Source organism: Oryctolagus cuniculus, chromosome 13 (genome assembly GCF_964237555.1).
Source record: "Oryctolagus cuniculus chromosome 13, mOryCun1.1, whole genome shotgun sequence".
NCBI lineage: Eukaryota > Metazoa > Chordata > Mammalia > Lagomorpha > Leporidae > Oryctolagus > Oryctolagus cuniculus.
Window position 1 is genome coordinate 55,333,445 of NC_091444.1, and position 16,660 is coordinate 55,350,104.

General features: G+C 48.8%; 1 protein-coding gene across 3 annotated transcripts in view; it reads right to left on the reverse strand.

Moving 5' to 3' along the window:
* Positions 1–16,067, reverse strand: part of NID1 (nidogen 1) — a 79,169-nt gene extending 63,102 nt beyond the window's left edge. For 2 of the 3 annotated variants that reach the window (XM_070055553.1, XM_070055552.1), the window contains exon 1: positions 15,103–15,473. In XM_070055553.1, coding sequence (XP_069911654.1) covers positions 15,103–15,306 — 204 coding nt within the window. In that variant the 5' untranslated portion in view covers positions 15,307–15,473. Of the gene's footprint in view, positions 1–15,102 lie in introns of all 3 variants that reach the window. The other variant, XM_070055550.1, reaches the window with a different exon arrangement.
* Positions 16,068–16,660: the final 593 nt, after the last annotated feature.

The following is a 16,660-nucleotide window of genomic DNA, read 5'->3' on the forward strand; positions in this document are numbered from 1 at the left end:
TTTGCCAGTGAAACTTAAATCAGTCTAGCAATTCTGCAAACAGCCTCAGTGCTCTTATCCTTTGGGATCTGGGTACCATAACGTTTGTGTTTTCCCAGGGAAGGCCTTAGGAACCAAATTTTTCAGACCAGCATCATGAAGCACTGCCCATGCAACCCTTTGGACAACACGAAACCCTCAGGAGTAGTTAGCATTGCTGCAAAATACTTTTCAGCCAGTTTCACTAATCACTCACTTGGTTATCTGTGGTCACGAAGATGACTTCAAAGATAAATGAAGTATGCAGAATAGCCAACAGTTTCATTGATTCTTAGCTTTAAACTTTTCCCCCACAAACTTGCCCCTCCCCCTGCCCCAATATACCAAATAATGGCAAAACTGATGAACAATATCCCTCACATTTGGGTTTGAGATTTATTTTACAAAGTCTTTTCAATGCTCCTGATGAGCCTGTTCCTGTTCTCCATCTCTTGAAAGTGGCATTGGTCAGGCGGGCACTGTGGTATAGCGGCAGTAAAGCCACTACCTGTGGTCCTGGTATCCCATATGGGCACTGATTCGAGTCCCAACTATTCCACTTCTGAACCAACTCCCTGCTAATGTGTCTGGGAAAGCAGTAGAAGATGGCCCAAGTCCTTGGGCCTCTGCAACCGAGTTGGGAGACCTGGAAGAAGCTTCTGGCTCCTGGCTCAAGCCATTGCAGCCATCTTTGGAACAAATCAGCAGATGGAAGATCCCTCCCTACCCCTCTGTTTCTCTCTGTGTAACTCTGCCTTTCAAATAAATAAATGAATAAAGAAAGAGAGAGAGAAAAAGAGCAAGCAAGCAAGAAAGAAATTGTCATTGGTCAACTCAATAGTCCAATGGCAGGAAGCACCAAGGGAAAGACCAAGAGGCACGAGGCACAGACCCAGGCACAATCCCCAAGGGGACTGGGCTGGGAAGCCCTATAGGGTGAGCATTTGGCATAGAGGTTAAGATTCTGGTTATGGATGCCCATCTTCCATATCAGAGTTCCTGGGTTCAATACCCAACTCTGGCTCCTGACTCCAGCTTGCTGCTAAGGCAGTCTCTGGGAGCAGCAGTGAAGGCTCAACAGATTGGGTTCCTGCCGCCCACATGAGACACCTAGAGTTTTAATATTTGACAAAGTTGCCATGAACATCCAATGGGCAAAGGAAGGTTTTTTCAATAATCAATGCTGTGGGGCTGACATTGTGGTGTAGTGGGTAAAGCTCCCACCGGCAGTGCCAGCAGCCCATATGGGCACCAGTTCGAGTCCCAGCTGCTCTACCTCTGATGTAGCTCTCCACTATGGCCTGGGAAAGCAGTGGAAGATGGCCTAAGTGTTTGGGTCACTGCACCCATGTGGAAGACCTGGAAGAAGCTCCTGGCTCCTGGCTTCAGATCAGCACAGCCCCAGCCATTGTGGCCATTTGGGGAGTGAACCAGTGGATGGAAGACCTTCCTCCCTTTCTTCCTTTCTCTTTTTCTTCTCTCTCTCTCTTCCTTTCTGCCTCTGTAACTCTGCCTTTCAAATAAATAATCTTTTAAAAAAATAATGCTGCAAAAAGTGCATATCCCCATACAGATAAATGAAAATGAACTCCTATTTCACAGCATCCATATGAATTACCCAAAATGGTTTAAAGACTTAAGTGTGAGATCTGAAACCGTGAAAATCCCAGAAGGCATGAGCTCCTCGCCACTGGTCTTGGCAATGACATTTTGGACATGACACCAAACTCCGAGGCAGCAAAAGCAACACCAACCAAGTGGGGCTTTGTGATTGTCTTAGTGGTCCCTCCCACCTCACACTTTCCCACTGCTTCCCTCTTGGCCCTGCCACGCCCCTCGCAGGGACTCAGGAGTCTCAGCTGCACGGGCCCTGCCTGACTGCGTTAATGAGCAAAAGGTGCTGGCAAAAGCAGCTTTAGTAATGAAAGTTAATGAAAAGTTACAGAGCCTAGAGGCGCCCCATGCAGCGCCCAGGGTTCAGAGAGAACCAATCATTAAACCTAAGTATTGCACAGCAGTCACCCGTGTGACATTCTGGTCATCTCATCTGTGCTAGTTTAGGAGTAACACAGATTACGGTACTACACTTTAGCTTTTATATGAGTGTTGGTAAGGCTGGAGTAGGAAAACTGTGTCCAAACTTATCACGGTATCTCACCTACTTCACAGTTACCAGCTCTTGCACCCTGAAAACTGTTTCTTGGCTCCAACCCCTGGCAAAGTCTCATTTGTCCTTGTGAAGTCTTCCTGATTCCTAAGGGGTGTTTATCACTTGTTCCTTTACCCCTGCCCCTTGCTGTAACTTTTGTGATTAGCATCTTCGAGTGGTGCCAGCATGTTCCTTGCTATAGATCACCCTGCAAAAGGCTCCTGGACTGAATGCAGTCCTCAGATTCCAAGAAAGCCCATCTGATTTATTGAGAGATAATCATTATCATATATCACTGACTTAAGGTAACTCAAACTAAGTATTGCCCATGGGAGGTTCTGGGTGAATCTGAAAAGCAGCTAATTCCACCCTGTTCATCAAAGTAAGTATCGCCCTGAAATCTTGCTTACATTTTCAGTTGACAATGGGAAAAAGTTCCCTTGGCAAAGTTAAACTTCAGCTCAGAATGTTACTAGCGTGACTTAACGCCCTTTTACAGAACATGTCTACCCACTCACCCCAAGGAGTACAGCAGACAATACAGCCTTTCAGCCGGCTGCTTTAGGGCAGAACATGTCAATTATATCACAAAGGACCCAGGGTGAAAATGCCAAGCACCACGTGGTCAACAGCTGGAACCACTTAGGCCAATTGTTCCAACCCCAGCTGACAAGAAGGGGATGAGCAGAGCAGCTAACTTACAACAGAAGGGTGTTTCCCATCTTAAAAAGCACTTGTGTCTCCTTTTCATCCGTGATGTGAACTTAAAGACAACACGAATTACTGTCCAAGTGCAGATACACAGTAAATTTATGTTAGCGCTTCTTCTATTCGAATGCACACCAAAGAAGCGAAGGAACAGCCATCTTTCTTTGGCTGAAAGGAACCTCACAGTCCTCAGGCAGCCTGTAAAGTCGGGAGAAGGATCCCCCAAAACACGTGTGCGTGGAGAATGCTGGAGGCAGGCACAAATAGGAAACAAGCAGGGTTTAAGAAACACAAATAGCTGTGCTGAGAAGACAATGTAACTTGAAAAGCAGACTCCATGGGTGGGAGCAGTGGGAACATACTGGAAAGTAATTTAGAGTAAACACTGGAAACACAGCAAACATTGACTCGGCTTTGGCTAAGCTTGCGGTCCTTTACTAAGGTTGTTTGCACTTTTAAAAATTTCATGCGACAGGCATTTAATACAACCATCCCCTCATTTCACATACATGAAACAGACAAGGACATGACAAGAAATTTAATTTAGCATCACGTCATACAGTCAACAAGTGATGGCACCAAGATTGGAAGCATATCTGCTGGAGGCTGTGACCCATGCTCTTCCTGTTCTACTTGGCTGGGTAGTAGGGAAATGGGGGACAAAAGCAATGGAAGCGGCAAAGTTTTATGTGAAGTCTTCATGGTTAGCAAACAGGCAGATGGAAAAAAACAAAAGCCTAAGAAAAGGGAAACTCAGAAAAGAAGACTAGGCAATGGGCTGAATTTGGGACGCAATTGAGGTGGAGACTGATTAACTTCACCTTAGAGTACAGAAATGCACCCGGGACTCAATCTACTGGCACAGTACTTTACAGTCTGCAAAGCATTTTTATTCCAGCTCTCTCATTAAACCCAGCACAGTGAGCACTGATATCATCTTCATTCTTTGAAAAAAAAAAAAAAAGAATTTCAGTTCATATCACTCGCTGAGATCAAGTGGCAGAACAAAACCCCAAGTCCACATTGCAAATGTTTTAACCCCACAGTGCCACAGAAATGGCTGACTTGAATTAAAAATAGAAACAAAAGGATTAGCAAATAAAGATGTAGGATGGCCTAAGGATAATAGTTAGAAATGAGTCAACATTTTCACCTTAATCCAGTTAATGTTTTATGAGAGACAACCACATCAGGATGACCTGGTCCACCTAGGACTAATCTCACCACCTGTGGCCCTCAAGAACCACCAGGATGAAACAGAGAACCAACATACTGACATCAATCTAGCGACAAGCCATGGCGACTGCCATCTGTTTTTCAACTGTTACCCCAGCTACACCTTCATGATTTCACCAGACCAGCTCCTGGAAATCCCTGTAACACTCTCATTCACTCCTCTTCTATTGATAGGTTAAACCTTATCTTTCCTTTATCCTTAAACATTGTACTAGTTTTTTGAAGAGTCACTTATTTGAAAGGCAGAGTTGAGAGAAAGAGAGAGAGAATCTATCCACTGGTTTGCTCCCCAAATAGTCATGATAGCCAGGGCTGGATCAGGTCAAAGCCAGGGGCCTGGAACTCCATCCAGGTATCCCATAAGGGTGGCAGGGGCCCACATACTTGTGCCATCATCTGTTGCCTTCCCAGGTGTATTAGCAGGGAATTGGATCAGAAGCAGAGCAACCAGGACTCAAACCAGTATCCATATGGGATGCCAGCATTGCAACTGGTAGCTTAACCCACTGCACCACTATGTGAGTCCATCCTTGTTATTTTTGATTTGGCATTAAGAACAGGGTGGTTACATATGGGGAGGGAACTATGAGGTTAGAAGCCAGGAAGCAAGGAAACACTGCTTTACAGTTTTTATAAATTTATCTTAACCCTTTGAATGTATTACCATTCTCCAAAATTAATTTAAAAATAAAATTCTATGTTTTCTCAATAAAAAAAAATTTTTTTTAAACAGATTTATTTGTTTATCTGAAAAAGCAGAGTTAGAGAGAGAAAGGGAGAGATCTTCCATCTGCTGGTACACTCCCCAAATAGTTGCACCAGCCAGAGCTAGGCAGGTCTGAAGCCAGGAGCTTATTCCAAGTGTCCCAGGTGGGTGTCAAGGGCCCAAGAACTTGGGCCATCCTTTGCTTCTTTCCCATGCACATTAGCAGGGAACTGGATCAGAAGTGGAACAGCTGAGACTCAAACCAGTGACCATATAGGATGCCAGTGTCACAGGTGGTGGTTTTACCCACCATGCCACAACACTAGCCCCAGAAAAAAATGTTTAACCTGTGGGTTTAACCTGAATATTTTTAAGATACAATTACCAGTTGACAGAAAATACAGGAATGGGGTAACACACTATACTATGTCACAAAGAAAACAGCTAAGTGTAGAAGATGAACTATTCTTCAGAACAGGCAATGATTCTTAAATAGGTGAATAAATCAAAAGGAAGAGACACAGTATAATGCTTGAGTATAATAATGCTTGAGTATATAATGCTTGAGTATAATGCAAGAGTATAATGCTTGGTCCTTTTCTGGATTCCAGTCTAAATAAATTTTCAAGTATAAAGGGCAGCTTTGGGGAAATTCAATACAGACTGAGAATAACTTGGTAATACGAACTTATTATGAATGATAATAGTGTAGTTATGTAGGGAATGTTCTTGATTTTTAGAACTGGACATAAAATATCTTATGATGAAATAGCCTGAAGATTGTACTTGAGACACAACAGCAAAGGGAAACTAATCAAATATGGAAGATGTTAACAACTGTTATATCTAGGTAATGCATCTATGAGTGTTCATGATACCACTTTCTCCACTTTTGTATATGTGTGTTTGAAAACATTTATAATAAGAAAGAAAGCAAAATTTACCCAAAGGCAGATAGTTAAGGAATCTGCTCTCCAGGACCTGAGAATCAAGTACTTTTACAAGCAATGCATTAGTGAACAGTGTAATGCTATAATGTCCTCAAGGGGCAGGGTCATATCAGACATCACCTGTCACTAATCTCTCAACACACAGCCTATAAGTCTACACAGAGAGAGGGAGGCAAGTGGCACTCAGTGTGACACATGAGGAAGACTACAGAACTAGGAGGCAGAAGACCTGAGCTCAGGGTCTAACTCTGATGCTGACTGGTTGAATTTTTTTAAAGTTGTATCTACTTACTTCAAATTATGTGAAAGGTGTGCAAAAGTGAGAGCAACAGCAAGACTCTCCATCTACTGGTTCACTCCCCAAATGCCCACAACAGCTGGGGCTGGGCCAGGTCAAAGCCAGGGAGCTCCATGCAGTCCTCCCAAGTGATGGCAGCTCCAAGTCCTTGAGCCTTCACCTGCTGCCTCCCTGGGTATGCATTAGCAGGAAGCTGGATCAGAAGTGAGACTCAAACTTAGGCACTCTGATATGGGATGCTACAACACCTGCCCCTGGGTGAATTTTGGCAAACCCCTTAGCTGGGTGTGTCAGTTCCCTTTGTAATATGAAGATCATTGGATCGCCCACCTGAGCTACCTCTCTAATATCTCCTAATGAGACATTAGGAATCTCTTAATGGCTTGCTACTATTTTGCAGAATAAAGTTTGACACTCTGGTAGTCTTTTATTCAGTCAACAAGCACTTACTATGTCCCCAGACACTACCCTGAGTATTGGGAAGATGGTTGTGAATTCAACAGACAAGACATGCCCACATGGGCTTCAGACTGTAAAGGGGGAGACAGGCAAGCAACAAGTAAATGTAGGAGCAAACCAGCTTAGGGGTTTGTCCACACTGTGATGAAAAGGAGCTAGCATGCTGCTGAAGAGGCTTGCTGTGGGCGGTGGCCTGATGAAGGTACAGCCCTGGGAGATTGGCTGTGCATTCCTGGCAGAGACGAGAGAAGCACCAAGACCTGGAAGGATATGCTGGCTGTGGTCTAGGCAGCTGGAGCCTGGTAAGTGTGGAGCAAGAGCAAGGTATAAGGATGGAGAGATTGGGTCATGGTAGGCTTTGGGGAGCTATGTGAGGAGCTGGGAGTATAAACACCAAGGAAAACCCCTGGATGGTTGTGGTCTGGGAGTGACAAGGTCGGAGTTACAAGGTACTGTGCTCCAGCACTGCTTAACTCACCAAGTTCATCTGGCTCCCTGGGTCATTTTCCCCTTGGCTTTTGATCCCTACCACAGGCCAAGTTCCTATTCTTTATACTCCAGGGGGATCTCATATGCAGCTAACCCGGACTCATCCCACAGCTCCAGCCCTGTTGGAGGAGGTTCTCCAGACACCTCCCAGCACAGTATACTCACTCCCTGGACCTCTCAGGGTACGCATCACAAGTGCAGTTGGTAAAACCATTGTTTTAATGTCTGTCCTCCTCACTAGACCATGTACTCCACGAGAGCAGAAACCACACTGGTCTTATATTCTATCACTAACCTCCAAAGCCTAGCACTGAACCTCTCTCTCTCAGATGACTAAATGATGGATCTTAATACTGGACTGCATTTTACAAAAAGTGATACTTAGTGTCCTGAAACAGTCAGTCAGATTTACTCATCAACTAGTCACTCAAACAAGTATCTAACGGACCTTGGAGAATCCTGTGAATTATCTTCAGTTTGTAAATAAAAAGGCCCAGAGTAACAGCAGGCTGAAAAATGAGATCATTTTACCTGGATTATAACTTGGGCAACATGACTAATTGAGTCCATTACAGCCTCCACTGGGAATCAATCTTCTGTTACACCTTCTGTGATTCAACCAGGGTCACTGCTAGAGCACACAGCAACCTGGGCAAATTGGAAGACAGTGCCCCTAGCCCCATGCTGAGGCTCAGGGCTTGGGGAGTGGAATGGGGGCTAGAAGTCACCTTCCTTTGTCACCTGGGCCAGAGCTCCTGTGCTGGGAACAACTTTCACAGCCACAGTTGGTGGCTGTGGGTTCAACCAGCAAATTCATAAACTTCCCTCGAGCCATTTCATTTTTGTTCTTTCTAAAAGATTACCAGAGGGGGCTGGCCTTGTGGTGCAGTGGGTTAAGCTGTTGCCTTCAACTCTGGCATCCCAGCTGCTCTGTTTCCCATTCAGCTTCCTGCTGGTGCACCTGCAAGGGCAGTAGAATGCCACCTGCCACTCATGTGGAAGACTCAGATGGAGTTCCTAGTCCCTGCATTTGGCCTGGCCAACCCTGGGCCATTATAGCCATTTGGAGAGTGAACCAGTGGATGGAAGCTCTCTGTCACTCTGCCTTTCAAGTAATAAAATTAAAAAAAAAGTTACTAGAAATGCTGACCATTATTGCCTGTTTATTTATTTGAAAGGCAGAGACAGATTGAGAGAGGCAGATCTTCCAACTACTGGTTCACTTCCTAAATGCCCCCAATAGCCAAGGATGGGCCAGGCCAGGGCCCGGAGCTGGAACTCCCCCAAATGATGGCAAGTATCCAGGTACTTAAGCCATCACCTGTGCCTATCACTGTACACATTAGCAAGAAGCTGGAATGGAGTGTGGAACTAGGTTTAAACACAAGAAATCTGATATAGGATGCAGGCATCCCAAGTGGTGTCTTAAACCCTGTGCCAGACTCCTGCCCCAAGTGTTGTAGTTCTGAGTTAACAAGTATGTGATGGTGGGGGTGGGGGGAGGAAGTGAGAGAAGGGAAGAGAGACCAGAGGCCAGTAGATGAGTCAGGACAGAGGTATATAATCTTTTTGCTACCAAGGATGTCCTTTTAGTATTTTCCCACGGCATGGAAAAACAAACTGAACTTATTAAATAACAACTCATTTATTCATGTTTATGAATCAAATAATTCTATATGCAACAAAATCATGTTCTAGAAATTCTTCTGTTAATCTATACATCCAATCACAGCTTTCCAATCAGCATGAGCTAACCGACATTAATAAACTGAGATGATAAATCCCAAAGGGAGAACACATTGTTTATTATTCTGTTCCACTTATCATAACTTTGAAGGCCTCTCAACGGGGGAGTCTGAAGTGCATTGGCCAAGGCAGCAGAGCTTCCATGTACAACGTCCAGTGGCTTGGTGAGCTGTCTGATCAGTCCTAGGGTGGGGTCCAAAGTAGAGCTTGTTTTAAGGGAGGAATTAAAGTGATTTACCATTCAACAAGGGAGATGATTCCGTGGAGGAATCAGACCATATCACATAGGCAGTTAGGAATGAAGAGGGCACTTCGGCAGTGCCTTCTCGTGTCTGTGAACATCTGTCAAACTGAAAGCAGGAGACCAGCAGTTCTCCAAGAGTTTGGTCTTAGACTCTCTCTACACTTTTAAAAACTATTGAACATCCACAAACACTTGTGTTTATAATTTTAATTTGCTTATTTTTACTTGCAGTGGGGGTAGTGGAAAGAGAGAGAGAGAGAGACAGACACCTCCCCTGTTTTGGTTCACTCCCCAAATGCCCAGGAGCTGGGAACTCCATCCCGATCTCCACACAAGTGGCAGGGACCTGATTACTTGAGCCATCACTGCTGAATCCCAAAGGACATTAGCAGGAAGCTAGAATCTGGACCAAAGCCAATCTAGACACAGGCATTTTGATGTGGGATGTGGATGTCCCAAGTGGCATCTTAACTACTGGGCCAAATGCCTGCCTTGCTTTGGTTTATGGAGGTCATCTCAATCAACATCAATCATATGAGAAATTAAAGCTGAGAAACACTGAGACATTCATATTTAAATAATAATTCAGGGGCCGGCACCGTGGCATAGCAGGTAAAGCCACCACTTGCAGTGCCCGCATCCCATATGGGTGCTGGTTCAAATCCTGGCTGCTCCACTTCCCATCCAGCTCTCTGTTGTGGCCTGGGAAAGCAGTGGAGGATGGCTCAAGTCCTTGGGCCCTTGCACCCAAGTGGGAGACCCGGAAGAAGCTCCAGGCTCCTGGCTTCAGATCAGCACAGCTCCAACTATTGTAGACAATTGGGGAATGAAGCAGCAGATGGAAGACCTCTCTCCCTGCCTCTTTTTCTCTCTGTAACCCTGACTTTCAAATAAAATAAATCTTTTAAAAAACAATTCACTACATGTTAACATAAATGACTATTTTAATGAAAATAACTATTTCTCAAACTAAAAAGAAAAGAAATGCCACTGCTATACATTTCTGGCAAATCAATGTGGTGTCTGGCTTACTGGAAGACTGCTAGACTCTATCTGCTTCTATATTCAACCCGTTATGATAAGCATCACACATCACATAACTTCGGGTGAATTCCACTGTGTTATGTGTGAGAGCATGGGAGTCTAAAACACAAACAACATGGTATTTAGGAAAAAAGAGTTCTGACCTTGTCGATTCCTTGCAAAAGGCTTTAGGACACCCAGGGACCGCACTGAGAACTGTCTTGTTAGAGCGTTAGCCTAGTGTCTTCCAGGGCCCCAAATCTGGCTGTTTGTTTAACTCTCCTGTTTCCCCTTGTAAACCAGTGCCTCAAGGCTTCTGCTTTCCTCCCAAGCCTGAATGTTCTGTTTACTCAAGGGTCTACTGGCTACACAGCATCCCCAATTTCTGGTCCCCTTGTTGGTCCCCAATGTCAGTGTCACATCTGGGCTCACGCCCTTTCACTTGAGTCAGTCTCCCAGTCACCCCAATGCTGCCTGCCTTCTCCTTGATGTCTCAGGTGTGACCACACAGAAATCCTATGAATCATCTCAGCTCACCTGTCAGCTCCATCCTCTTCTCTCCTTGCCCCCTTTCTGAAGGCCCCCATCACCTTGTATCTGGGCAAGGCAGTAACTTATGGGACTGGCTTCCCTGCTTCCAAACCACCCCCCCTTGTCCCTTTGTTCATACCACCTTGCAAACAACTAGAGTTACCTTACTAAGGATGGGAAGGCTTTGTGAGCAGCTACACCACCAGCCGCCAACCTCCTGGCCATCTTTCAGGGACCTTCCAGGTGGCACATTGCATCACTTGGATCCAATTCTCCCCTGCAGCCTTGTGGGGAGCAACTGGGAGCAACTCGGACTAGACTAAGTTACTGGAATTAAGACTTATTCTATGCATCTGCTCTCCCACAATATGGCGCTGAGAAGGGAGAAACAGCTTCTGCACAGCTGCCTCCAGTTCAACCAATAAACTGTAGGACCTGCTCCTGATTGGAGGAGAGCAGCGTACTCGGCGTGTGGGTAGCAGAGTTGGGATTGGTGGAAGAGGACTATAAAGGAGGAGAGAGACAACATGCACCAGGAACATCTAAGGGGAACATATATCTGAAGGAACACCTGTGCAGCCCCCGAGAGAGCCGGCCGGCGGTGTGCCACTCCCCCGCGTAAGTGGGGAAAGTGGCTAGGGGGAACCGCCCTTCCACAGAGGTGGAAGGGTCGGTAGCCAACCCGGGGAGGGCCGAGCAGACAAAAGAACAGCGCAGGGTCCTGTGTCGTTCCTCCACGAAGAGGGGGAGCGACACACCCTGACTCATCCCTGTTGTCACCATGGGTGGGGTGACATGCCTCACCATTGACTGAGGTTGGCCATACAACTTGCTTTAGTCCATGAGACAGTAGTAGATAGGGCCCCAGCAGAGTCTTGAGAAGCATGGAGGTCTTTCTGCCGGCTTCCTGGGCCTTTGGTGTCTCCCTGGAAAGGACACAGGCCCTCTAACGCAGGGCTGTCCAGTGGAAATTTTAGCAGTGATGGGAATGTTCTATAGCAGCACTGTTCTATACAGTAGCCATGAGCCACGTGGCATTCCTGAGCACGTGGTACGTGGCTAGTGTGAGTGAAAGCCTGAAAATTCCTTATTACTGAATTGCAATTATTTAAATTAAGGTAGCTAAGCTTGGCTAGTGGCTATGGAATCAGAAGGAACTGCTAGAGGATGAGTGCCCTGTGCAGCAGACCCAAATCATCCTAACTGCCCCATGATGGCCACCTTGGATCAGTCCACCACCAGCTGTCCCCAGAAAGGACAGTAGTCAGTGATTAGTGTCATATGCCACTGAGGTTTCCAGGTTGGTTGTTACATGGCACAATCTAACCACACATTTTATCTTCTGACCCCATCTGCCTAGTTGGACAGAAACCTCCTGTTCCAAGAGAGACCCTCACTCCAGTCAGATTCCTCACTTTCCCAGCACATGCCATGCCTATTCCCACCCTCGGGCATTTGTTCCTGAGGTTCTCTCCACCTGCAATGGTCTGTCCTTTCCCTCTGTGCCTACTCAAAGGGACCTGCCTGTGAAGTCTTCTCTCACTACTCTGCCTACCAACAACTCCGCATGTCTATTACCACGTGTTAGCCTGGGTGCTTGAAAGAGCTAGGAGTCAGACACAGACTGGGGTTGAACTCCAAGCTTTGGCATTTAACTGGTGGTACACACCTGTGCATCCCATAGTGCGATGGAGAGAATTTATCTGAAAAGAGATGGGAGGGGGTGTTTTGAGGATTAAACACCAGACACAGGCAGGTCTACTCCACGAGTAACTTTTCTTTCTTGCTGGGTGTGCCTTTCATTCTCCCAACAGCTGGACTGCACAGACCACCCAGTGCTTACCCATACTCCCTAGCAATGTGCCTTCTGAGTCATGTGAGGGTTTCCATCAGCTCAAAACAGCATCTACACAGCTACAGGTAGGGGTGGACACTGAGCTGTCAGCAGATGGCCCTTCACCCCCTCGGGAGTGCAGCCCTCAATTGTTAGCCTTCTTTGAAGATGGCTTCCAGCACAAACAAAAACAAACAGAAAACTACCCCACCTCAGGGCACATCTCCACCCAGGGGAGTCCTTATCCAGTGAGTCACTAACCCAGGCCAGGGCTCAGGGGCCCAGCCTTCTCACACTGACTTGAGATAGCTACAGAGCCCCCCCCCCCCCCCCCCCCGGCAGGCAGAGTCCTTTGCTGGGACTGCACTGTACCCTGGCTTTCTCCCTTTGCTCAGTGTTTCAGTTCTCTCCTTTCCACAGGTGCAGATCTGGCGTGCTCACCCTAATGAAGTAACCTGCTGCTAATCTCCAGCTCAGAGTCAGCTTCCTGGAGAACCCAACCTGCAGCACAAATCCAAAGCCCAAGGGAACCTCTGGGATTCTTAAATGCAAAAGAAATCTAAGTAGACTGGAAGGGTGCTTTCAAAGAACTCTTTTGGTAGGGACAGATTTTCTGGGTCTTTATATTATACTGTGGCTAGCTGATGCCACAGGGAGAGGGCAGCAGGTCCCAAATTAACAAAGGGTCCAAAGATCTCCATAGTGGTTTAAAAAAAGAATTTCATGGATCTGTTAACCAGGATGTTAAAAGGATTTTTTGCAAAAGATTTATTTTATTTGAAACTCAGAGATAGAAAAGGAGCGACAAAGGGAGAGATCTTCCATCTGCTGGTCAACTCCCCAAGTGGCCACAAGGGCCAGGGCTGAGCCAGATGGAAACAAGAAGTTTCACTTGGGTCTCCCAAGTAAGCGGCAGGGGCCCAAGTACTTGGGCCATCTTCCACTGCTTTTCCCAGGCCATTAACAGGGAGGTGGATCCAAATTGGAGCAGCCAGGACTCAAACCAGGACCAAAGGGAATACTGGCATTGGCTTTACCAGCTATGTCGCGGTACCAGCCCCAGAAATTTAATGTTTTAATACTCACCATTTAGCATTTCCTTCGGTTATGGATGTAGGCAACAAACCAATCCAGCAGCAAGTCTTGCTTTTGTCGCTAACACAACTCACGGGTATTTCAGTATCACACTACACTTGCTGCAGTGGTTTCTGAATTGCTCAGTCCTCATGATCTTCAAAGGTCAACAGTTACAGGATCCACTGCTGGACCCACTGCTACACCCTGTTACTCAATGTGGTGGACAGGAAGCATACCTAGTACTCTATAAATATGTTTTTTTTTTTTTTAAAGACACAGAGGGACTCCGATCAGCTGGTTCACTCTCCAAATGTTAGCAACCACTGCCAGGAGCTAGGAACTCAATGCAGGAACACAATTCCTTGAGCCACCACAGCTGCCACCCAGGGTCTGCCATAGCAGAAGGACTGAGTCAGGAACCCAGCTGGACTGACTCCAGGCACTCCCATATGGGACATGGGTGTCCTAACTAATACCTTTTATCTGCTAAGCCAAAGCCTGCACCATTTAATATATTTTGATTGGGTCTTCGATACATCTGGTTTCCTTGGCAATCTTGTTTGTGGATTTTATTTTGTACGTTCAAAAGCATTAAGGTGAAAGAGAGTCTTCAGGCTTCATCAGGCTATCCAAAGGTGGGCCAGGGCTCTTTGTGGGTGCTAAGTGGAGGGCTCCACGTGAATGCTGTTCAAGAGTCGCCTGCCAGGCCGGCTGGGAGCACAGCCATCTCTCTGGCAGTGTGGACGCCCCCGCCCCGCACTGCTGGTATGCACACAGACCTTATATGAAAGCCACATGGCAGCGGGGGCAGGGGGTGGGGGAAGGAGGCGGCTGTACTGATGGATTTCACCAAGGTGACAGCGCCCCCAGGTCGGCCAGGTCTACCAAGGCTCCAGAGAGCTAAAGGTCACATGACCCCCCTCCTCACACATCTGCTCTCCCCCCCCCCCACCACCACCACCACGGTGACAAGGCTCAGCCACAGGAAATTGGATCCCTAGGGCGCCCTGCGTTCCCAGCCCTGAACTCTGGACTCTAGGTCCAGACCGACTGGAGAACAGAATCACTGCCAAGACATATCCGGTGTGTCCACACACACACACACACACACACACACACTCACGCACACACAAGGCCTGCTTTGGCCGTCCCTCCTGGCTCGGGACCCGCAGGGGTCCTCAACTCCGGCCCTTCTACGGACCGCCTGCACCGGTCCCACTCGAGCTGGGCCAGGTCCTGGCCCCAGATGCGCAGGACAAAGGCGAGGCGGGGACCGACTTCCCGGCGGCGATGCAGCCCACAGTTGTAGGGGAGGAAACTCCGCCCGGGGTCCTGGGCGCCCGGGAACCAGAGTCAGGGCAGGGCGCGCGCGGGGCCCAGCAGACCCGGAGGGCGAGCCCCTCGATGACACCGGCCGCGCGCTGCGGAGACCTCGGCAGGAGACTTGCGGGCGCGGAAACCCAGCGCCGCGCCCTGTGCGCGGGCTGCCAGCGGTCCGCGGTCGCGCCCGCTACGCCCACGTCCGTCCAGCTCCGCGGGCGCCCCCGGCGAGCCCCGCCTTCCTTCCGACGCCGACCTGCCCCCCGCGGCCTCCCTCCAGCTACCCCACACCGCCCGCCCCGGGTCGCACTCACGTAGACCGAGTCGATATCGGATCTGTCGTAGAAGTGGAGCGCCCCGCTCAGCTCCAGGGCCGGGGAGACGAGGTCGTCCCCGTCCTCCAGCTCCAGGTCCCCCTGCCCCGGCCCGAACGGGAAGAGCTCCTGGCGGCTCAGGCAGCCCCCAGGCCCCGCCAGCAGCAGCTGCAGCAGCAGCGCCCGCATCCACGCAGCCCGCATGCTGCCCAACTGCGAGCCCGCAAACTCAGCGCTCTGCGGCCGCCGGGTGCGGAAGACCCAGATGTAACCGGACGCCCCGCCGCAGCCCCTCCACGCCTCCGCCTCCCGACGTCCCCACCCCGGGAAATAGGGGAGGGGAGCCGAGGGGAGATGGGGAGGGCCCCGCCCCGCCCCGTGCACCCGCGCAACGCGGGGCGGCCCAATGGCCACAAGGGGGAGGGCGAGGGGCGACCCCCAAGTCCCCGCAGCCCCGGCCGGGGCTGGGATGGGAGAGTGGGCGTCGGAGCGCGCGACGCCGCAGCCCACCCGGTTCCCACAGAGCGGCGCCTCCCGGAGAGGGAGCGAAGCGCGGGACTCTGCAGCGCTGTCCTCGGGCCAGAGCGGGCGACGAGGACGTGCTCTGGATTCGGGAACCGAGCCCACCGCAGGTCCGTCGGCGGCGCTGGGGGTCGGGCCCGCTTGCCTACATTCAAAACCCGGTTAGGGCGCTGCGAATGAGGGAAGAAGAGGCTCAGCCAGGAGCGTGTTCCTTCCCACATCCATCCATCCGTTCAACAGTTTTTGGGTGTCTGAGCCTCCGCTCTCTGTTGGGGAGGTTCAAGTAAACAAAACCAAAACAAAACATAAAGCAGGGTCCCACCCTTTGAGACAAAGTCACGGGTGCATTAGATAGTTCCGAGCTGGCCTGGGTGGGGATCCCAAGTGGGAAAAGTCAACAGGTCAGGGAAACTGGTGGTGGGACTCACAGCAGGCCTTCCAGCAGGAGGGGGAGAAGGATCGCGAAAACGCGGTGGGTTCAAGGCACCGCCCCCAGCAAAGAATCCGGGGAAGGATTGTGCAAGGAAAGCCTGGAATGACAAATGGAGGAATCCAACCTCGCCCTAGCACTCAGAAAAAGAGCTATTGAAAAGTCTCCAGGAAGGGAGATAAGCGGTTTAAGTGGTATCCTAAATATCGGTTGATCATTCATTTGGCACAAAGTTGGAAGCAGAAACAGGTGTAGGTCTTTAGAGACCCGTGAGGGGTGGGAGGGGCACGGACGAGAAAGAAGGAGGTGGAAGTGGAAAAGGAACGAGTCAGAGAGGCATTGGGATGGAAGAAGGAGCCAGACCTGTGCTAGGAGAACAACTGAGGTTAAAATTGGGCTCCAGGTTTTGTGCCTGGAGGACGAAAAGGCAAAGCTGCCTTGGATGGCCAGGAAGAGGCACTGGGACAGCTGGCATGGGACACGTGTCTGATGTTAGACCTGTTAACAGGACAACCCTGTTGCTGTCAGCAGCTACAATTAAAGACCTGGAACCTACTTTGTAATCATTCTCCCAGTAAACAGCAAATTCTGTAGAGCATTCTGTGG